The sequence below is a fragment of the Pseudophryne corroboree genome, chromosome 10 (genome assembly GCF_028390025.1).
Source record: "Pseudophryne corroboree isolate aPseCor3 chromosome 10, aPseCor3.hap2, whole genome shotgun sequence".
Taxonomy (NCBI): Eukaryota; Metazoa; Chordata; class Amphibia; order Anura; family Myobatrachidae; genus Pseudophryne; species Pseudophryne corroboree.
The window spans coordinates 63260764-63285035 of record NC_086453.1 but is presented as its reverse complement, the minus strand read 5'-3'; the positions used below and the strand labels follow the sequence as shown (position 1 = coordinate 63285035).

General features: G+C 45.8%; 1 protein-coding gene and 1 pseudogene across 1 annotated transcript in view; both read right to left on the bottom strand.

The window, feature by feature from the left end:
• LOC134965190 (otogelin-like protein) overlaps positions 1–24272 on the bottom strand; it is a 128087-nt gene that overhangs the window by 57586 nt on the left and 46229 nt on the right. Inside the window, exons 37-47 of the mRNA XM_063941703.1 lie at positions 23428–23442; positions 19807–19818; positions 18159–18261; positions 16860–16909; positions 15732–15842; positions 13775–13870; positions 9350–9378; positions 6483–6546; positions 5349–5384; positions 1008–1113; positions 83–184 (exon numbers count right to left, since the gene is read on the bottom strand). Coding sequence (XP_063797773.1) covers positions 83–184; positions 1008–1113; positions 5349–5384; positions 6483–6546; positions 9350–9378; positions 13775–13870; positions 15732–15842; positions 16860–16909; positions 18159–18261; positions 19807–19818; positions 23428–23442 — 724 coding nt within the window. The remainder of the gene's footprint in view (positions 1–82; positions 185–1007; positions 1114–5348; positions 5385–6482; positions 6547–9349; positions 9379–13774; positions 13871–15731; positions 15843–16859; positions 16910–18158; positions 18262–19806; positions 19819–23427; positions 23443–24272) is intronic.
• On the bottom strand, positions 14381–14495 carry LOC134967310 (5S ribosomal RNA; annotated as a pseudogene).

Genomic DNA, 24272 nt, shown 5'->3' with positions numbered 1-24272 from the left:
CACCTCTGGAACACCTTATGTCATACAGACATTTCCACTCATTTTTGCCTGTGTAACCTCTGTTTCCAGTCTCGTTACTTACTACATTCATATTCTACGCAGCAGCTGGTATCAGGATTTCCAATTCTCAGCGGTGGGCTGCCATCCTCGCATACGGGAATCGGATCACAGCTGTCTACACACTCTGAAAACAAGCAGAAGGTTGTGTATTACTCTGGGACCCCTGGTAAGGTCACAGCCTGGGAATGTTCTACAGACTGTAGAAGGTTGTGTATTACTCCGGGACCCCTGGTAAGGTCAAAGCCTGGGAATGTTCTACAGACTGTAGAAGGTTGTGTATTACTCCGGGACCCCTGGTAAGGTCAAAGCCTGGGAATGTTCTACAGACTGTAGAAGGTTGTGTATTACTCCGGGACCCCTGGTAAGGTCAAAGCCTGGGAATGTTCTACAGACTGTAGAAGGTTGTGTATTACTCCGGGACCCCTGGTAAGGTCACAACCTACAGTATGAATCTTCTACAGACTGCAGGAGATGCAGTTAAAATATTGGCTGTCAGGATCCCAGCATTCAGGATACACGTGCTGGAATCCTGACAGCCGAAATTATCCCAGCGCCTGGAATTGGTTGGTGGGTCCACGCCACCAACCAAGTTGATTTAGAACCTGTGGTGAGTGAAGCTTGCCACCGGGCCTGAAGCGTGGCAAGTGCAGAGAGCCCATGAGGGAACTCATGGCCTCGCTACTGGGATTGCTGGGATACCGACAGCCGGCATCCTGTCTGCCGGTATTTCATACTGGATCCTCCGCCAGGACAGTTAAATCAGAACTTGTGTTATAATTTATAACTATAACTAAATGAATGATTCTAGATTCTCAAATATCCCTCACTTATAATACATAGCAGAAAAAAAACAATCACATGAATTAATCTTCTCTACATTGATCAGACTGCAAAGGATTTGATTGTTCTTTGTGTTTCCGGGTTCTGGAAGAAGGTTCGGTACTTACTGCAAATGTGTAATGGACAGCAATCGTCCCCCCATGGGATGGCTACGGCGACAGCTCCCTTCTTGTCACATTCAGTAGCTTGACATATCACATCGCTGCATGGGTTCTGTATACACACATAAATAAAATGAAATAAGGGGACGTGTCTGTAATTAGCGGGTACAGGGTATGGAACGCCATACATGGTAATCGCAGTGATTTCAGTGGGATAACAACTAAGTTATGAAGAGCAATGTGGAACAATGCAAATGTCCAGCACAGACTCATATGTCCAAAGCTTAGACCCTGATTTACTGTTACGTTGTTTTTTATTCTTTGTATATTCTGCCATGTTAATAGCATTCTGAGATCTGTCATTAAGACCTTGTGATTGTCATGCTTTGGTGGGACGCTGGTGCCTGCAATCCCCTATAAATAGATATTTTCCAAAATGCTGCTAAAATAATAATAATAATAATAATAATACAGGTTGAGTATCCCTTATCCAAAATGCTTGGGACCAGAGGTATTTTGGATATGGGATTTTTCCGTATTTTGGAATAATTGCATACCATAATGAGATATCATGGCGATGGGACCTAAGTCTAAGCACAGAATGCGTTTATGTTTCATATACACCTTATACACACAGCCTGAAGGTCATTTTAGCCAATATTTTTTATAACTTTGTAACTTGTAAGTGCAATAAAAGTTTACTTTATTTTAATTATAGCACATATATATCCATGTGCATACATATATACACATGTATATACATACATACATATAAACACACACACACATATGATATATATACATGTGTATATATACGTGTACTGTATGTGTGTGTATATATATATATATATATATATATATGCATGTTTAATATGCTATGTAGATGTGTGTGTGTATATATATATATATATATATATATATAAAAAAAAACACAGAAGTATCTTTATCTCGCGCCAACTCAGGAGCGACACACTGGGAGAGGTCTTTGTTGGGATACCTCAGAAACATACAAAGAAAAACACAGATTCCCAAGTGTGCTGACTGTCAGTCAGAAAATCGCACCCTAGTTTGTGAAGATACTCCCTTCGAGCTCGCACCTTGAAAAAGGTGAGGGAGTATCTAGAATCCATCTTACAAACATGTTGGTTGTGGCTGTGTTTTATTTATATAATTTTATATTGTGTACTAAAATTCATATGTTTAATCATATGTTATTAAAATAACTTTTTATTAATTGGCCTGTTGGCCTCTTGTTTGGGTGACTTTTTGGTGAGGGGTGTCTGTTACAGGTCCCCAGATTTAAACATCCTCCAGTCCACATTTTCTGATGAAATAAACGCTGGAAGAATTGTGTAATTACATCACATTACTAGCGCACTTGGGAATCTGTGTTTTTATATATATATATATATATATATATATATATATATATATAAACACGGTATATATATGGGGTGGTCTTCAGTATGCCGACTGACGGGATCCCGGTGCACAGTATACCGGCGCCGGGATCCCGACAGCCGGCATACTGACAATTGTTCTCCCTCATGGGGGTCCACGACCCCCCTGGAGGGAGAATAAAATAGCGTGCCACCGTGCCCGTAGCGTGGCGAGCGCAGCGAGGCCGCAAGGGGCTCATTTGCGCTCACCACACTGTCGGTAAGCCGGCGGTCGGGCTCCCGATGCCGGTATGCTGGTCGCCGGGAGCCTGCATACCATAGTGAACCCTATATATGTGTAGAGATATATATATATACTAGGTGCTTCATCGCGCCCTACGGGCGCTCTTCACACCGTCGGAAGGGGCTACGCCCCCTTAACCCCTGCACGCCTTTCTGGGGTTCAATATATGGAGTATTACCTGCATTCCTAGTTTTGTTAGTGTTTGAATATTGCACAATGAAAGGGCGTCCGATGATGAAGGGGGCGTAGTCCCTTGCAACAGTAAGGGGTTTGGGGAGTGGGGACCGCGGATGGGGGAGGGGGTATGAAGGCGCTGTGGGTGGGGTAGGAGCAGGGGTGTCGCAGGTGGGGGATGGCAGCTGCAGGGCTGTTTCGGATGGAGGAGGGGTTCCGAAGGCGCTGCAGATGGGGAAGGGGTGGGTGCGGGTGTGCAGTGGATGGGGGAGGTGTCCAGGGGGCGCGGTGGGTGGGGGAGGGGTGGATGCGGGGGTAACGTGGGTGGGGGAGTGGCGGGTGCGGTGCTGTTGCGAATGGTGTAGGCGATGCGGATTGGGAAGGGCCTGCTGCGTGGGTGGGGTAGGGGATCCAAAGGTGCAGCGGGCGGGGGAGAGCCAGATGCGGGGTGTGGCGGATGGGGGAGGGGGTCCGGAGGTGATGTAGGTGGTGGAGGGGCGGGTGGCATAGGGGGTCTGGAGGCGCCGCGGGTGGGTACCAGGGGAGGGGGCCGGGGGGGCTGTGTGTGTGGGGGAGGGGCAGGTGGGGGAGGGGCAGATGCTGGGCTGGATGGGGGAGGGGTTCCAGAGGTACTGCGGGTGGGAAAGGGTGTGGCGGGTGGGTAGGAGGTGTGGAGGCGTTGCGGGTGGGAGAGGGGGGGGTGCAGTGAATGGGGTTAGGGGTCCGGAGGAGGGAGGGTCCGTGTGTGTTGAGGTGTGGGGTCCGTAGGTGCTGTGGGTGGGGGTGCCACGGGTGGTGGAGGGACAGGTGTGTGGATTTGCGGTGGATGGGGGAGGGGGTCTGGAGGTGCTGCAGGTGGTGGAGGGGTGTGTGCGCGGGTGGGTGCGGGGGTGCATGCGTTAGCAGGGCGGGTGTCTGACGTCAATTCCGGGACTGGAAAGACTGAAGTGATCGCAGCGGCTGAGTAAATTCAGACCTACTCAGAAACTGCACAAAATGTTTTTGCAGAGCTTGGCTGCAAAACACTCCCCCTTGGGCGGCGACTATGCGTTTGCACAGCTGCTAAAGGTAGCTAACGAGTGATCAACTCGGAATGAGGGCCATGGTTTTGTCCATCTGCTAACAAATTTGCTGCTGCGATCAACTCTGAATTAGGCCCTTGGAGGAGATCCTCGAGGTAAGATCTGGCTCTTCCAATGTTTTTTTTTTAATCTTTTTTTTATGTGGATCTGGTTTTCTGAGGGGGTTTTTTCATATAGATCTGGCGTTTTCATTGGTTTTTAATGTGGTTCTGGATTTTTCAGTGGGTTTTAGATAGATAGATCAACATGCTCAATGCCTAACACTGACAGCAGATTCACCTCTCCTATCCGGTTTCATTCTGTCTCTTATCTGCAGTAGTCTATGTGGCGGCTAATAATGGTGGTCATTCCGAGTTGATCGCAGCAGCAATTTTGTTAGCAGTTGGGCAAAACCATGTGCACTGCAGGGGGGGGGGGGGGCAGATATAACATGTGCAGAGAGAGTTAGATTTGGGTGGGGTGTGTTCAATCTGCAATCTAATTTGCAGTGTAAGAATAAAGCAGACAGTATTTACCCCACGCAGAAACAAAATAACCCACCCAAATCTAACTCTCTCTGCAAATGTTATATCTGCCCCTCCTGCAGTGCACATGGTTTTGCCCAATTGCTAACAAACTTGCTGTTGCGATCAACTCAGAATTACCCCCAATGATCTCTTGTTCCAACAAGTATACGCTCACAATTGGTGTTCAGGCACACAGGTGATTTTTGACAGTTACTTTTGTAAAGTCATGTAATGGCTTATGGTTGAGACTAACCTGTGAATATATTATATCCCCCTAATTAAGGACAATTTATAACGAAATCCAGACCTGTCCTAGACAGCATATATTTGTTATTTAATGCTTACTATTGTTATTGTTATCAATACACCAAACTACATATATTTTATTATGATACTAATAAAATTCAATTAATTTTAACAAATTTTTCTATCCTTACTTTCTAATATCTCAATCGATATTTACAACAATTAAGAGTGCACCCACAAAAGAGTCTTCTTCTCTCCTTTTTCGTCGACAGGGATACTAGGTCAACATGGTCTAGGTCGACATGTCAAGAGGCTCGTGAGCTTCGGGTAAGGTTACTATTCCCAATTGTAGTCCGCGTGGAGCGTTAAGTATGAAAAAGTTCAAAAAAAGAAAAAAGTGAAAAACTCATGTCGACCATTTGACCTGTCGACCTAGAGACCCAATAGTGGTCGACCTAGACACTGTCGACCTAGTTACTGTTGGCCTAGAGACCCGATACCGTCTCGCATATACCAAGCTGGTTACTATTATTGTTGAAGACATGAAAAATGGCTTTAAAATTATAGTTCAATATACTTTATATTAATTTACTTTATAACTTGTTACTCTCCGTGTCTAAACTAAAACTGGTTGCTAGTAGGACTTTAAAACTTACAGGATGCGACTTTGTAGTGGTCTCGGGGACAGGAGGCTGAAATTAAATAGAAGACAATGGTCTATCAGTATATGCAAAACAAAATATAGGAAGTGCTATATTTAACCCACAAGGATAATAAAGTCAGGCAGATATGCAGTTGGATCCCTCTCAGAACGGGCAGTGTGACAGAAGCCCATAGACTTCTATTAGGCAATGCCATCTGAAGATTGTGTTGCCCAACAAATTCAGTCCCAAAATCTGTGCCACTCTGGGCTTGGTGCAAATGCAGTACATAGCCAAACCTCCATACACGGCACTTTCAGAGGTTTGGCTGCATCTCGTCCACTCTACAGTAAACATGTAATATAAACCCAAGCGTCTAGATCTGAGAGTGATATGTAGATAGATTTCATTTCATTTACATTATGTCCACAACATTTTTCTCACATGTAAAACGAGAAAGAGAAAAATAGGGGAAAATAAAGTCAGAAAGGGTGTCATGGCATGGGCCAGGGCAGCAAAAAGGGTCAAATAGGACAGATCACTTATTCCAAATTTCTGTAAAGGTTTCATACCAGTTGCAGAAGACTGCTGCGGCACAGGGCATGGAGGCAAAGACACCGAAGACCTTAGTCTATTGTCTTGTGAGCCCCCCTGTCCTGCTCAACCAAATAATATACTAGCAACAGCAGGTTAAACTCAATGCAAATTATTGAGAAAATGAATATCCCCCACAGAAATGAGGTTTGGTACAGGTATGTGTAACTGGCGGACAGGATGCCACGTCATAATACTGACGCTGGCATCCCTATGCTTAAATCCCGACAGGGGCGAGGTAAGTATGCTATCCCCTCTCCTCTACCCCCTAATCCTAACCTTCCCCTCCAGCAGCCTAACCCTAACCCACCCAGGTGGCCCCTAAACTTAACCTCCCATGCTGGCCCCCCACCCCTTCCTCCCTTAAGCCTAACCCGCCTGCTATTCTTATGGTTGGGATGCCAGCTGTTAGGATTCCAACGTTGGCATTCTGATGGGTGTCGGGAATCCAGAGTCGGTATTCTGACTGCCAGGATCCCAACAGCCATTATCTTAAACGGATCCCCAGTATTGTTACTTACACACCTTACACTATTCCTTACCCTCCAACTGTACCTTTTTGGCTGGTACAGTCAGCGGCGTATTGGCATGCCGAGAGGCCGGACCACATTCCGTTTGTCTGGTCCGGATGTCCCCTCAGTGGCCGCCGTCATCCCCCATGCTAGCCGGCTGCTGCGAACGGAGTTTAGCTCCGATTGCGGCAACGTTAACTTAAAGCTGACTAAAAGATGTCCGCCGGCGGAGCTGCTGCGCATTGTGCACCCGCAGCAGCCCCCCTATAAGCCAGTGGCGGATCCAGCAGGGGGTGAGAAACATAGCCACAGCCACGCCCACTGACAGATGCTGCCTGCAACTTCAGGCACTGTGGTACATACAGTCAGCGCTGTATTCCTAGGACTCATCACTATGACACATCTCCCCCCTCTGCCTCCAGCACCAGATGCTGTCACTGTACTTATCTATCACGGTCTCCGCCACAGGAGGCAGCAGCAGCAGTGCTCCCCTCCTCTCCCCCTTCCCCCAGAGTTTCACTTTCACTTTCTGCCTTTCTGTGTCTGATCTCCCAGCACCCTCTCCCCCAGTATCTCATTCTTTCCCACCCCCAGGTACCTGCAACATACAGCAGTGGCTCTTGTGGAACTACAAGTGCCAGCCTGACCTTGGATGATCATGCTGGTACTTGTAGCGTAGTTCTACAGCCACTGCCCCCACCCAGGTCTCAGTTCCACAACTTTTCTTTTAACTGCAAATTCCTGTCCCCCCCCCCCCCCCCCCCCCCTGCACTCGCCTCCACACCCTTCTGTCAGTCTGTGAGGAGAGGAACAGACTGCCCCCCTGAGGGTAACCACCTCCTCCCAGTGTCAGCAGAGGCCCCTAAACTTCTACAACAGGTACTGCCAGCAGGGGCACCACTGATCTGCCTACGGGTACCTCCGCTCCACCCCAATGCCAGCCTTCTTATTCAGGGTATATTTACATTTTCATACTGGGGTCACCTATTTTACCGCTATTGTTATAATTAGTTATGTGGGGCTGGCTATTTTCTGTGTGAAATCATTTGTGTCATTTATCTGTGTATTTAATGTATACTGTAGTCAGCGGCGGATTGGCACGCCGGGAGGCCGGACCAGGTTCCGTATGGTTGGTCCGGACGTACCCTCAGTGCCCGCCGTCATCCCCCAGCTGGCCGGCTCCCGCGAGTGGAGCTTAGCTCCGATCCATGCAGCTTTAATCTGAAGCTAACTAGAGATTGCCGCCGGCGGAGCTGCTGCGCAAGTGCAGCTGCAGCAGCCCCGCCATAAGCCTTTGTAGGACGTCTCCGACTCCAGGACCGTCTCCAGCCCAGCCCTGAGGCTTTTATATATATTACACTCCATATATCACCATTACTTAGCTGGTTGCCCGCAGTAAAAGGAAGTGTAGTATGCAACAGACAGCGGCACTCCACGCAATAATGAACACCACACAGGAGGTATGTTTCCACGTTTCAATGCCTAAACATAATATACGACGTCCTGATGAAAATGCTGTATATTATGTTTAGGCATTGAAACGCTGAAACATACCTCCTGTGTGGTATTCATTATTGCGGCGTGGTGTGCCGCTGTATGTCGCATACTATATATATGCGTCATACAGCCAGAAACGTTGATAATAAAAAGCACGTTTTGCAGCTATTTGCCAGCATACATTGGGACAGCAATCCCCTGGAGGGCACCGGAGCAAGATACCTTACTAGATAACATCTGGTGCCGTATTCTTGACTTCATTATTACATATATATACTGTATATATATATATATATATATATATATATATTCTATAGACAATATGTTAGTGGCGGTACTCACCGGACTTATACATGGGATTAAACTCTGAAACGTTAGTACTGTGTTGGTGGTAGTGCAGTGTCTTTATTTGTATGAATAAGTCCGGTGAGTGCTAACAAATTGCCTGTCTAACTTCTTTTGGATGGCACCGGGGCCGTTATAACCTCTGTCAGGAGTGTCGGGCTCTGCTGCAGTTATATATATATATAAGTGTATAACGTGCTCTACCCGGTGCAATGTGTATAATGTGCTCTACCTGGTGCAAAGTGTATAACGTGCTTTAGCTGGTGCAATGTGTATAACGTGCTCTACCTGTTGCAATGTCTATAACGTGCTCTACCTGATGCAATATGTATAACGTGCTTTATCTGGTGCAATGTGTATAATGTGCTCTGCCTGGCATAAAGTGTATACCATGCTCTACCTGGAGTAAAGTGTATACCATGTTCTACCTGGCAGAATATATATAACGTGCTCTACCTGGCGCAGTGTGTATAGGAGGTCCTACCTGGTGGCATGTGTATAAGTTGCACTACTGTGTGGTGTAATGGGAATTGGCACTATTATGTGACCACGCCCCTTCCCCACAAAGCCACGCCCTTAAAATTTTGCAGCGCACCTGCGGCGCGCACTCTCCATACGTGCATGCCCTCAGGCCTTCTAAGCAGTAATCCCTCCCACTTGACAGACTCCACCCCCTCAACAGACACCCCTCCTTCCCCCATGAGGGCTGCTTCCATAACTTTCACCGGCTGGTTTTCGATCCCAATCCGCCGCTGGGTACAGTACCTTTTTTATGGGCTGTACCGATTTTTGACTCTCCAAGCTTCCATTGAAAGTATAGGAAAGGGGGCGTGGCCACCCCTTTATTGTGGCCACGCCCCTTTTCTACTTTGTACCGATTTTTATGTGTTTAATGTTGGAGGGTATGCTGTTCATGAGAAGGCAGCTATCAATTCAATAGCTACTAGCAGCTTGTAGACCAATATTGCTTTAGTACACTAATATGCATTCTTGCTATATGTAGTTGATGGGTACAATTTACAATGTTCATAACTTGATGCACAGAATAGTTATAGAATATTAACTTACTGTTGGCTTTGTTTGAGTACCTTCATTATCTGTAAAAAAATAAAAAAGTACAAAAAAAATATTACTTCCACTTCCATAGACAAATTTACTTAATATGATACAGTTAACAACAATATTTCTGGTGCAACGCCACACTTGTAAATACTTGGCTGACATTTGAGCTTGGGAACTTCCCAGCAGAGTTCCTCTATGATTTGAAGCTATATGAAAAGAGGTTTTGCTATTCAGAAAATATTATTTTTAGACGAGGGACTTAGCGCCATCTATGGGCTTCAGGCATACTGCACCAAAGATAATTCACGGCAAAATAGTTTCTATTGTTTCCATTAGGTTTTGAATAATGCACTTTCAGAGCTTAACCAACTGTATGAAATCTAGAAAATATCTTTCATAGAAATGTAATTAAACTGAGCAGTGTATAACTTTGTACACATTGGAGTTGGTGCAGAGTAGGGTGTAAAGCAGGGTACACACTGGAGCGATATCGGCCCGATATGTTGTTTCTGGACGAATCGTAATGGCATATTGGCCGGATCATCCAGCGCGTGTGCCCGATCTGCGCACTCCAGCGATTGCACGATTGCTTACGATTTCGTCTGGTAGTCTGTGCTGCATGGCCAACCGGACGTTATTGCATGCGTTGCCTAGCAGTGTAATGAAGGACAGAACGAGGGATCGCTCATTACATCGTTCTGATGTGTACTGCAATAACGATGTGCCGTCCGCCATATCATTCCACGTACACATCGCGCCAGTGAGCAAGTTACACCTGGAAAATACCTCATTCTCAAAAAAGAATTCTGTGGGCTATGTGCCCATATGCATCAAGCTTCAGAAAGCACAATTTGCTGAGCTTGTGCCCAATAGGCAATGCCATCCTTAGATGGTGATGCCTATAGGTAGCACATTACTTCACCTGGGTCATAAACTCAAAAGTGAACACAATAGGGTAAATTTACTAAGATGGGAGTTCTATTTAAGATGGGATGTTGCCCATAGCAACCAATCAGACTATAGGTATTATCTTCTAGAAGGTGCTAAATAAATGAGAAGTAGAATCTGATTGGTTGCTATGGGCAACATCCCATCTTAAATAGAACTCCCATCTTAGTAAATTTACCCCAATGTCGGGATAGCTGCATATCACGGAGCTGGGATCCGGTCTCTAGGTTTACCGTAACTAGGTCGACAATGTTTAGGTTGACCACTATTGGTCGACAGTTTCTAGGTTGACAGGGTTTCAAGGTCGACAGGGTCTCTAGGTCGATATGTATTCGGTCGACAGGTCAAAAGGTCAACATGAGTTTTTCAATTTTTCCATTTCATGAACTTTCATACGCGGACTACACGGACTACAATTGGAAATAGTGACCTGTGCTGAGTGCAGCGGTAGCAGAGCGAGGCACCTTGCCTGAAGCTCACGAGCCATGCGAGGGGACACGTTGCACTAATTGGGGTTCCCGGTCACTGTACGGAGAAAACGACGCCCAAAAAACATAAAAAATGCATGTCGACCTTTTGACCTGTCGACCTAGACCATGTCGACCTAGAGACCCTTTCGACCTAGTTACTGTCGACCAATAGTGGTCGACCCAAACATGGTCAACCTACACACTGTCAACCCTATGAACCACACCCTGTGGAGCTGCCCCTGTACATTTATACATGCCGGCCGACATTCCAGCAGGTAAGTACGAAGTGTCCATTATTGATCGCATTCTAAATGTGATCATTAATACACCTCCACCTCAAATCCCCCCTCCCCCACCCCCACCATACACACCCAAAAACACAGTGATACTTAGATACAGATGTGTCCAGTGGCGTCTACAGAGGCAGGGTCTCCCCTATATGAATTTTGGACTGTGCCGCAGCACCACCTCTGCAACTACAACTGAATGTGTCCTATTATACTGTGGCTTCAGTCACGCCAAACAGCCATTCTCAGCGCGCCAAGCCCTGGGCACTTCAGCAGTGCCATGCCAAGCATCTTTTTGCTGAAGATATGCATCTTATTCACACAAATAAAACTAGTGTAAGTGACAAAGCTGTGTTGCTAGAAGGCGCAGACCGTTGGAATGTATGACATTTGTACATCTGTGTGCAACTGAGTTGGAATCTGAATAAAAAGGATTCCAATGTGCGTGGCCGCAGCTTTCTTTGTGCTACATCTGTGTACAAGTGTAAAACCAATTCCTGTGTGGCTAGAATCGCAGCCTAGTGCATACCTCCCAACATTGGGAGAAGTGCAACAGGGACACTTTGGCGCGGCGCAGCGGGACACTGTGGCCCGTGGGTGGGACAGCGGGACAGGCCCGCGAAAATTGTGACAGATGGGAGGTATGGCCTAGTGTCACATCTGCTGCACCACTTTGCAAATCCAGACAATGGCTTCATGTGCCCTGTTGAGTCTAAATAAAATGACTCACCCTTACCTACAAGCCCTCCACAACAAGACCCCTTCATACATGTCAGATATAACCTCAAAATACTCTCCCCCTCACCCTCTTAGTTCTGGTACTGCCTTGCCCCATCCCTGGTAACTAACTCCATACACGCACGCAGGGGGGGACCGAGTACCTGGAAACCCCCCCTGGCAGACAATGAATTGGCACAGTTGAATGCAATTTTCTTATCCACATGAAGCGCAGGGCTTCAGGCATAACGCGGCAGAGCTGTGTCCCTTTAGTATAATGAGCAGGGACGTGCGGTGAGGTAAATTTCTAAGGAGGCACTGGTTAGTACCAGAGCCAGATTTACACACAATATATGAGCCAAATGGTTCATGTGGGCATTAAACACAGGTGCAGCAGTATATACTTGTGGGCATTATACACAGGTGCAGCAGTATATACATGTGGGCATTATACACAGGTGCAGCAGTATATACATGTGGGCATTATACACAGGTGCAGCAGTATATACATGTGGGCATTATACACAGGTGCAGCAGTATATACATGTGGGCATTATACACAGGTGCAGCAGTATATACATGTGGGCATTATACACAGGTGCAGCAGTATATACATGTGGGCATTATACACAGGTGCAGCAGTATATACATGTGGGCATTATACACAGGTGCAGCAGTATATACATGAGGGCATTATACACAGGTGCAACAGTATATACATGTGGGCATTATACACAGGTGCAGCAGTATATTCATGAGGGCATTATACACAGGTGCAGCAGTATATACATGTGGGCATTATACATAGGTGCAGCAGTATATACATGTGGGCATTATACACAGGTGCAGCAGTATAACCACCTGGAAATTTGGTGAGATTTGATCAGAGATGTGTGGAGAAGGTAGGTGGGGGGGAGGCACTGCCTCATCTGCCATAGACTATTTACTCCAGAGTTTTGGCTATAAAAATGATTAGAATAATGCAAAGAAGACATTTCTAACATATTCTTTGTATATTTCATATACTTTATACAGTCAAAACTCTGACACAAACGTTAGTATGACAGGAAAGGCTCTGCCTCACCTGCCTCACCCCACCGCACGTCACTGATGTGAGTCCGCTGTGCTTGGTGAATGTAGTGGCATTTCCCTGGCAGACAGGGCTGGACAGGCCGACTCAGATGCAGCGTCTCCTGTCTGACTGCAGGTATGAATCGCATGCAGGGGGTGCCAGCGGCAGCGGCGGATCCAGTGGGGGGATCAGGATGCGGGCATCTTTAATTAAACATGCTGGCTAGGTGGGCACATGCTGAACTGGCAGGGGCAGGCAGCGTCTATATACAATTATGGTGGCTGTGTTTTATTTTTTGTGAAAGAGATGTATGTGTACAGTATGTATATTATAATGTGTGTGTGTGTGTGTATGTGTGTGTGTGTGTGTGTGTGTGTGTGTGTGTCAGCTGTGTGTGTGTCAGCTGTGTGTGTGTGTGTGTGTGTGTGTGTGTGTATGTATGCTACTGTGTGTGTCTGCTGTAAGTATGTATGCATGCTGTGTGCTACTGCTATGTGTGTGTATGTATGCTATTGTTTGTCTATTGTGTGCGTGTGTGTGTGCTATGTGTCTGTATGTCTGCTCTGTGATAAACAACATGCTGTGACGTGCTTGGAGTGCCAGCTGCTGTTTTTTGCTGAATATATATATATATATATATATATATGTGTGTGTGTGTTTGTGCGCTCTGTGTTAGGCGACATGCTGTGATGTGATTGGAGTGACCCTACTTCACCCTATACTGCCCTATTCTGCCCGCTGTGCCATCTTCCAGCTACAGCGTAAGCTCTCATGAGATGGGTTCTCTGCTCCTTCTTTTCATGTCTCCATTTATTTGTACTACTCTGTATTGTCTTCTTTTATCTACGTCTTGTTTTCTTCACTTTCTGTCATAGTGGAACACTTCGGAACTTTAAAAATGTACTGGAGTAATAATAATTTTAATAATAATACTAACTGCATTTGTATACTGGACAACAGTTGTTTTCTGGATCAATGGACGTAATCGGATCAAGTCCATTACAGTATTTTTTTGGGCCACATTGTCCACATTCTGAAATAAAAAAAGACAATCATTGTAATACGTATCTTCATAACACAGATCCCCATTCCTATCTGCTTACATAACAAGTGATATGAATATATCCAATGTCTGCATTTTATATATATATATATATATATATATATATATATATATAGAAAAATCCACAAAAGAAGCCGCTTCACACTTTCTATTATAATTGATGCTGGTGCTCGGTCAGTGAAGTAATGCAGAAAGTTCCAAGAGTAACCACCAGAGGGATCAAACTCAGATAGACCAGCACACTGCTTGAATGCAAAAACTTTTTTACTGGTTTCAAAATGAAAAGTGCTATTTATAGCAGCAAGCATATGGCACACATGGTAGTAGCAGCATATGAATTAAAACAGTAGATACTTAACATCCCGACAGCTGTTTCGAATATCTTCTTCAGGGGAATGAATAAAGTGTCATAGTGCCGACCACTGCACACACCGCAGTGTCAATTTCCAAAGTGTCTTGTGCCTAATAAGCTTGCCCTTGTATCTACAGCACCTTGTATTCCCAGGTGGTCTCCCATCCAAGTACTAACCAGGCCCAACACTGCTTAACTTCCAAGATCAGATGAGATTGGGCGCATCCAGTGTGGTGTGTAGGCAAGCCTATAAATAGCACTTTTCATTTTGAAACCAGTAAAAAAGTTTTTGCATTCAAGCAGTGTGCTGGTCTATCTGAGTTTGATCCCTCTGGTGGTTACTCTTGGAACTTTCTATATATATATATATATATATATATACACACACACACATATATTTTTATATATATATATATATACACACACACACATAAGGTATATTTATATATATATATATATATATATATATATATATAGGCTCAGTATGATGTACCAGTGACCGGGATGCCGGCTGTCAGTATACTGAAAACGGCATCCAGACCGTCAATATGCCTGCAGCGGGGTAAGTGCAAAGAGTCCCCTTGCTGGCTTGCTGCACTCGCCTCAGGTTCTATTCCCATTCCATGGGCAGTGGCGGATCTTGCCACGGGCAAGCGGTACTTTTGCCCGGGGCGCCGCCTTCCGGAGGGCGCCGGCGCCATCCGGAGGGCGCCGCACCAGGGCAAGATCCACCACTGTGCCCCCCGCAGTGCCCCGCTGTGCCCCCCGCTTTGAAGGGAACCAGACGCGTAGCATCTAGTTTCCCTTCATTGAGAGGACCTTAGTTGTGCGGTGCGCGATGACGTCATCGCGCACCGCACAGCAAAGCTCCTCTCCATGAAGGGAAACTAGACGCTACGGTCTAGTTTCCCTTCATGTAGAGGACCTTTGCTGTGCGGTGCGCGATGACGTCATCGCGCACCGCACAGCATAGTGGCACAGACACTAGGGGTCATAATGGACCTCTAGTGTCTATGCTGTTCTATGGGAGAGACGTAATAACGTCTCTCCCATAGATCGAGGAGAGGAGAGGAGAAGAGCGGCGCCGCCGGCGGAGGAGGTCTGCAGCGGTCAGGAACGGGGATGGTAAGTATACTTTTTTTTATTTTATTTTTTCTTTCAACGTCGCTACAGGGGGCATAAATGGGGGCGTAACTGACCACGCCCCCATTTGAAGCCACGCCCCTATACTTTGCCCGGGGCGCCACAAGGCCAAGAACCGGCCCTGTCCATGGGTGTCGTGGGCATCCACGAGTGGGAATAGCCCCTGTTAGCCAGGGTTCCAGCTATTGGCGGTGGGAATACCAGCATCGGTATCGTGACCACCAGGATCCTGACTGCCGGCAACTTAACTACATACCATATATATATATATATATATATATATATATATATATTTCTAAAACAATGAATAGTCCCAACTTGCTAGTTCTACAATGCCTTACCACATTCATAAGTTGGACAACAAGGGTCATCTCCTTCAACTTCAACGAGCACGGAATCTGTCTTGTGACATGTAATCGTTGGACAAACCACATTTTTGCACTTTACCTACAAAAGAAATGGAAACATTTTTTTTTTTAATTACAATTACTGTACAGCATAAGCAAACGTACAATATCTTAATCAAGTGCAATACATCAATAAAGAGGTATGTCACACAGCACAACTCTGGGTTTGTCTCTCCTGGGTGCAGGAAATACTGTCTCTCCTGGATTCTGCTGAAGACACCCTTTTTTGGGTACTCCCCTGCACCCCCAGCATCCCTCCCACATCCTACCCACTTCTTAGTGAAGCAGGCAGACTGGGACTCAGCAGCCAGAGCACAGGGGGCGGGCCTAGTGATGCAATCCTATTGTAATCACATCATTTTGGCTCCGCCCCCTATCCAATTATGTGCCATGACTTATTTGCCACTAGGGATGGGGCCTAATGGTGTGAATAGTCCACCCCTGGCCCCACCCTAGCCCACCTGCATCTCCTCACTGGGCTTCTCATGTAAAGGAAACAACAAAAGTAGGTGCAGTAGATATGGGTGCAGGATGTGCTGGCACATATGCCCCCTGGGTACAGGGGACTCACATCACATACCCTTAACCCATACATTATACTTACCTGTCCAGCATCGGTGCCGCAGAAATCAGACCTGCGTATGCACAGTAGACTATAGCACGGGGCAACAGGTGATAGTGGGGCAGATGTATTAACATAAGGAAGTGATAAACCAGTATATATGCAAGGTGATAAACCCACCAGCCAATCAGCTCCAATATGTAAATTGACAGTTAGGATCTGATTGGCTGCTACCTTTATCACCTTGCACATATCACTGGTTTATCACTTCCTTATGCCTTCTCCAGGTTAATACATCTGCCCCAGTGTGTGTGTATAGGGGGCACGGGGGCTGCTTACGAGCAGATAAAGAACTGAAATGGATAAAAAAAATGGGGCAGCAAACACTTAAAAGGAGGTAAACACTGGTATCTGAAATGATGTCTAAGATAAATGTAAATTAAATATATGTAACAAACACTGCAAAAAGCAAATCACAATCCAAACGGTACTTACATATTGTGTGGTAGTCCATATAGGAGGAGGTGTTGTTGTTACAGGAGGCTCTATAAATAAAATAATAATAATAATAATTGGTTTCACTGTACAAAATGAAAATGTATCTCTCTCTCAAAGGTTTGAGACATCTCCCCCTCTGTAAAGAGCTCATGCCTTTGTGACGTCTAACCTACAGTACCCATCAATTGATTAACAGAGTATCATCTGTTGTTGAATGCTATAACCAGCTTGCCACTTCCCGACCCACCATATCACATGGGCAAACGTAGGGTTTATATATGTATACTATGAGTCACTACCTGCAACTGGGGATGGTAGGAGCTGACAACTGCCGCAGCAACTGCTCAGCCATCTCCATGTGAACTGGTGCGGTATGAGGAGCAGCTGAGGCAGCTCCAGTCTCTGCATATTCGGAGCTCCGCCTCAGGTTTCCTGCTTACCAGGGTGTGGATGGAGACAAAGCCCTCGGTCTCAAAAAAAAAAAGCCCCTAAAACCCTGCACCATCTCCAGCGGGGGTATCTAACCCAGCAAGGAGTTCCTAGGTAATCAGAAACCCCTCCTGTGTGCACCAGTGATATCAGTAGCCATGACATACCCATGGTCAATTTTCCAACTAGTTTTCTTGCAATACAAATGTCAGTTTTATTTTCTATTGATTTTGCCCAGTTTTGGGTGACACCCCCTTCTCTATATCCCTCTATAACAGAAACTGAGGCAAGATGGTTAAGGACTGGACACACTGAGATGCAGGGACCGAGCTCAATTCGGTGCATAGACTGTCCCATTCTCATATACAGTATCAGAGAAGCAAATACAAAAGTGAACTCAATATATTTGTTTAGCACAGTCTCCAAATGCTTCATTCATTACAGTTATTAACAATAGCATAAATATCAAAATAAAGTTGCTTGAAGAAAGATTTTCATTGGCTAAGGAGTTGGACGAATGAACCTTCATAGACACATTTACATGATCCCCTATGGGCTATGAAGTTCAGTGGAAGACAGATGGATTGCGGCTACTTCCAGAACTTCCGGTTCTACTGCATTCCGAATGGCTCTATTTCACTGAATAATGGAATCCTACTGAATACATGAAATGTACGGACTATTCAGAACATCCCGAACATCAAAACCTTGACATGGAATTGGGAAGGTGCTGAAGTGATAACCTTGTGTACTACACCTAAATACTGAACTTGAGCACTACGCCATCGATTCATGGATTTAACCCATCTCTTGGCTATGTTAGTCTGAGAACCTTTGCCAAAGAATGATAACATGTGTTCTACGTACCGCATTTCTTTAAGGCACAGCAAGGATCCTCTGGGTTCACGTTGACAATGAGATTTTCACCAGGAAAGCAGTCTACTTCAACGCAGGTGACATACTGACATGGCTGGGGAAGTACAGAGGTAGACATATAGTTAGTTACCCTACCATTCACCACTGTACATAAGCCATCTGCGTAGGCTGACATAGGTTTCCCATTATGATCATTATCCAATATGTAGTACAAAGAAAGCAGAGTCACAGGGTAACTCAGGGACCAGCATATAAATGACAGACCGTCTTACAGGATTTCTGTGCTGGTTTGTCGTCTATCCCAGTGTATCATTTATGATCTCAGTGTACCGTATATACTGTCAAACTACTTTCATATGCAAGAAAGGAACTGGTAGGACAGGTATCTGAACACAGGCACAAATGGCGAGTTTTTACTAACAGCGCATGTGCATTTCTACTCGTCCTTTTCTGAGTTGTATGGAAATTGTCCGGATCCGTGAAATCGCACGTGTTGGGGCATTCAGATGGCAATAGTGTGAGCTCACGGAACCACCCTGACGGTCGTGGAAGATTCCTAGAAGAGTTGTGGGCGTCTGTCAAAAGCTCTGTGCGATTCTGAGCCGTGCGTACAGGGGAGGGGATTCCTATGCTAATGATGGCGATTGCAGCGGCCAGTGTAAAATCCATGGGCAGCACGGCGTTCAGTTTGCAGACGCATAAACCTTGCATTAGCTATTATGGATTAGCACATTAGCAAAAGTTTGAAAATCAGGTTCCAGGGGCTGCCCGTAACTACAATGCGCGACTCAGAAGTAGCCCCAGAGCACCATATTGGGTTAGTAGATTGATGTAGATTATTAGCATATTATCATGGGCAGCACAGTTGGCGTGGTGGTTAGCATCACTGTCTCACAGGACTGAGGATTTGGGCTTGATTGCCACCACGGCTCCAATCAATCCACATTTCTGCCTGATAGCCAACGTGAATATAAAGCTTATGGCTTTCCAAAATATCTCTATCAAAAGAGGTGCCATCATCCCTGTCATTATCCCTGCTTGAATACAGATATGGGCCCTCATTCCGAGTTGATTGCTCGCTAGCTACTTTTAGCAGCCGTGCAAACGTATAGTCGCCGCCCACGGGGGAGTGTATTTTCGCTTTGCAAGTGTGCGATCGCATGTGCAGCCGAGCGATACAAAAAGATTTTGTGCAAAACAAGACCAGCCCTGTAGTTACTTATTCTGTGCGATGATTGCAGCGACGAAGGTCCCGGAATTGACGTCAGACACCCACCCTGCAAACGCCTGGACACGCCTGCGTTTTCCCAAACACTCCCAGAAAATGGTCAGTTGACACCCATAAACACCATCTTCCTGTCAATCTCCTTGCGTTCGGCTGTGCGAATGTAATCTTCGCTAGATCCAGTGCACAGCAGCGATGCTCTTTGTACCCATACGATGCGCATGCACATTGCATGCGCAGTTTTGCCATTTTTTTACCTGATCGCTGCGCTTCAAAAATCGTCAGCGAGCGATCAACTCGGAATGACCCCCATGGTTCAATGTGATGTATGAGGTTTGGAGAGTACTCAGGCAGTGCATCCGGAGTTGTAGCAGTGATACATTATTTTATGAGGATAAGAGAAACATCACATACCTGGGGCGTTGTCTGTAAAAAGATAAAAAGGAGGGTAAAAAAAGGTCAGTATCAAAGTATAAAACCAATATCGCAAATTAAATCCTGTTGTTATTTAGTTCATTTGTTTTAAAGAATAGATTCTTCAGTTAATCTCTACAGTTCACAAAACACAGATGACAATATAGAATAAGCAAACTTTTGAGAGAGTCATGAAATGAATCAAATGATCCATTACTGTAGCAGTGAGTCCCATTTTTTAAACTGGTACTTGTCTTAATTTACTGGTGATGGCCACTATTGTCTCCTGAATGTCATTGCATTCTATATTGGAGTTGTACTTGGTTCAGTTATCACTTGAAAGTACTAAAGTCTCAATTCTGTCTAGTTATTTGTACATATCCATAGGCAAACACAGGGAGGGTTTCTGGTTGCCCAGAAACCCCCTCATCTTGGCCAGTAGCTTATATTATGACAACAGTAGCAATGGTATATAATACGATTACTAGAGCTACCGCCACAACATGCTATTTAAGGGACAGAGCAGAGCTGCTGCACATGCCTAGTCCCCAATCAGTGCACTGGACCAGAGAGTAGCTACCAGGAAGGAGAGCCAGAAGCCTTACTATGAGGTGGGTGAATGTGTGCTTAGAAAGTGCAGTAGTGGTTCTATTGTATGTGTGTATTTATTTATTATTTAAATATGTTTGATACAGCCTTTACTAGAGACCATCTATATTTGTTAAATATTAATATGTATTCCATAAAGTATCCAGTATATAAAAAGACTAATGTTTACATAAACATCCAGGGTCATTACTAGGTTCTTCTACCGCTCCCCCAGACTCCCGCACTTGCTCCAATGTTTCGCAGAGTGGAAGATTGTGGATTGCATTTGGAAACCCCCCTCTAGAAATCCTGCGTTTGCCCCTGATATTGTGCCAGCATCATTGTTTAAACATAAGATTTACTGTATCAAGCTACTTTGCACTTACTGATATATAGGGGTTAATCCAGAGGTTTTCAAACGTCATCCTCTAGGCATCCCAACGTTCCAGGTTTAAAGTTTGTCCATGCTTGGCCACAGGTAACTTAATTAGCACCTCAGTCAATTTGATTTAACCATATGTCCTTAGCCATGATATACCTAAAACCTGGACCATTGGGGTACCTTGAGGACCGCGTCTGAGAACATCTGAGTTAATCCAATGAGGTGCGAGTTGGGTCCTGCCAGCCGCTTTCACGGACAATTCGCTCTGCGAATTGCATTTGCAACCCAGTTCCAAACTCGCACTGCTTTTGTAGAGAAAATTCACATTTACTTTGTGCGCACGCCCCTGAGGGTGTGAAAAGGTAGGGAACATCTTTATTTTAAGGTATAAATGTAGGGACTGGCTTCAAAACCCCTTGCCAATGCCACCTAACGACTAGTTAGGTTTTAAGAAGTTTTAAATTAGCTTAATTGGGCAAATAATATTTTTTGGGGTTAAAAAACATAAAAGGATTCAAATTTTCACCTACTTTATTTATTTTTTTTGCATTTTTTTATTTCATTACTTTGTAATTAAATTCCGTTTGTAAGATTATTAAATTGTTTTACTTTAAATAAAAAAATAATAATGCACAAATCATCCATTTGTGCATGGCATTCCTACATATGGGATGTTGGCGGTCAGAAGACTGTCTCCGGAATCCCGGCACCTGTCAGAATGCCGACGCTGGAATCCCACCAGCCGAAATCTCAAATGTAAGTATGCCTGTGAGGGTTAGGCTGCAGGGTGAGGGTTAGGCTGCAGGGTGAGGGTTAGGTTTAGGTTGTGGGGAGGATAAGGGTAGGCTGCAGGGGGAGGGTTAGGTTTAGGTTGTGGGGAGGATAAGGGTAGGCTGCAGGGGGAGGGTTAGGTTTAGGTTGTGGGGAGGATTAGGGTAGGCTGCAGGGGGAGGGTTAGGTTTAGGTTGTGGGGAGGATTAGGGTAGGCTGCAGGGGGAAGGTTAGGTTTAGGTTGTGGGGAGGATTAGGGTAGGCTGCAGGGGGAGGGTTAGGTTTAGGTTGTGGGGAGGATTAGGGTAGGCTTCAGGGGAACAGTTAAGTTTAGGTTGTGGGGAGGATTAGGGTAGGCTGCAGGGGGAGGGTTAGGTTTAGGTTGTGGGGAGGATTAGGGTAGGCTGCAGGGGGAGGGTTAGGTTTAGGTTGTGGGGAGGATAAGGGTAGGCTGCAGGGGGAGGGTTAGGTTTAGGTTGTGGGGAGGATTAGGGTAGGCTTCAGGTAAACAGTTAGGTTTAGGTTGTGGGGAGGATTAGGGTAGGCTGCAGGGGGAGGGTTAGGTTTAGGTTGTGGGGAGGATTAGGGTAGGCTTCAGGGGAACAGTTAGGTTTAGGTTGTGGGGAGGATTAGGGTAGGCTGCAGGGGGAGGGTTAGGTTTAGGTTGTGGGGAGGATTAGGGTAGGCTTCAGGGGAACAGTTAAGTTTAGGTTGTGGGGAGGATTAGGGTAGGCTGCAGGGGGAGGGTTAGGTTTAGGTTGTGGGGAGGATAAGGGTAGGCTGCAGGGGGAGGGTTAGGTTTAGGTTGTGGGGAGGATTAGGGTAGGCTTCAGGTAAACAGTTAGGTTTAGGTTGTGGGGAGGATTAGGGTAGGCTGCAGGGGGAGGGTTAGGTTTAGGTTGTGGGGAGGATTAGGGTAGGCTTCAGGGGAACAGTTAGGTTTAGGTTCTGGGGAGGATTAGGATAGGCTGCAGGGGGAGGGTTAGGTTTAGGTTGTGGGGAGGATAAGGGTAAGCTGCAGGGGGAGGGTTAGGTTTAGGTTGTGGGGAGGATTAGGGTAGGCTGCAGGGGGAGGGTCAGGGTTCGACTGTGGGAAGGGAGGGTTAGTGTTAGGCTGCGGGAAGGAAAATTAGGGTTAGGCTGCGGGTAGGAAGAGGTAAGGTTAGGGAGAGGGTCAGGGTTAGGGCTAGTTTAGTTGATTGTTTTTGTTGAGATTATGGTATTACGACCGCCAGCATCCTAACTGCCGGTATCCCATACCCAACCCATTTTAAAAGCATCCATTACTTTCCTGATGGCAGAGGTTACCAAGAGCGGTCCTCAAGGTACCCCAACGGTCCAAGTTTTAAAAGTATCCATGCTTGGCCACAGGTGACTTAATGAACACCTCAGTGAATTTGATTTAACCATCTGTGCTGAACCATGGATATACCTAAAACCTGGACTGTTGGGGTGCCTTGAGGGCCGTGTTTGGGAAACTCTGCCTTATGGCCTTAACAGCCATCTACATGACTCTGCTAATGAATTTGCCACTTTATTGGGGGTCCAGGAGGGTCCCCCCACTTTTTCATGCACATCTCCCATAATAATCTAAATTACCTATATCAGGGGTGGGGAACCTTTGGCCCTCCAGCTGTTGTTGAACTACACATACCAGCATGCCTTGCTACAGTTTTGCTATTTGACCATGCTCAAACAGTTGCAGGGCATGCTGGGATGTGTAGTTCAACAACAGCTGAAGGGCCAAAGGTTCCCCATCCCTGATCTATATGGTAAATACTAAACTGACCACAGTCACATTTATCATAACATTGAGGCATCTTCAGAAAATAATGAAAACACTTATTGTATTATTTTATAAGGATCAGAATGTTACATACCACAAAAGGCGGTGGCTGTAAAAAAAGAAAAAGAAAGGAAACAATAAATAAATCAGAGTCAAAGTATAAAACCAAAGTTGTAAAATACATTCCAATGTAGAATAAGTCATCAGTTAATGTGTTTTAAAAGTCTTCAGTTATCCCTATAGTACATACTGTAAAACACAGACAAGATAAAACAAATAAGTACATGCAGAGGCGTAACTAGGGTTTTTGGAGCCCAGGGCAAGATGGAAAATGGCGCCCCCCCCCCAAAAAAAAGAAGCATGTGCGCGCAGTGAAAAAATGGGCGTGGTCACACACCAGAAGGGTTGTGTCCACGCACCAGAAGGGGTGTGGCCACTGAAAATGGCCCACGGTGCCAGTTACATTGCCCCACAGTGCCAGTTACATGCCCCACAGTGCCAGATACAATGCCCCACAGTGCCAGTTACAATGCCCCACAGTGCCAGTTACAATGCCCCACAGTGCCAGTTACAATGCCACACAGTGCCAGATACAATGCCCCACAGTGCCAGTTACAATGCCCCACAGTGCCAGATACAATGCCCCACAGTGCCAGTTACAATGCCCCACAGTGCCAGATACAATGCCCCACAGTGCCAGTTACAATGCCCCACAGTGCCAGTTACAATGCCACACAGTGCCAGATATAATGCCCCACAGTGCCAGTTACAATGCCCCACAGTGCCAGATACAATGCCCCACAGTGCTAGTTACAATGCCCCACAGTGCCAGATACATGCCCCACAGTGCCGGATACATGCCCAGTTACAATGCCCCACAGTGCCGGATACATGCCCCACAGTGCCAGATACATGTCCCACAGTGCCAGATACATGCCC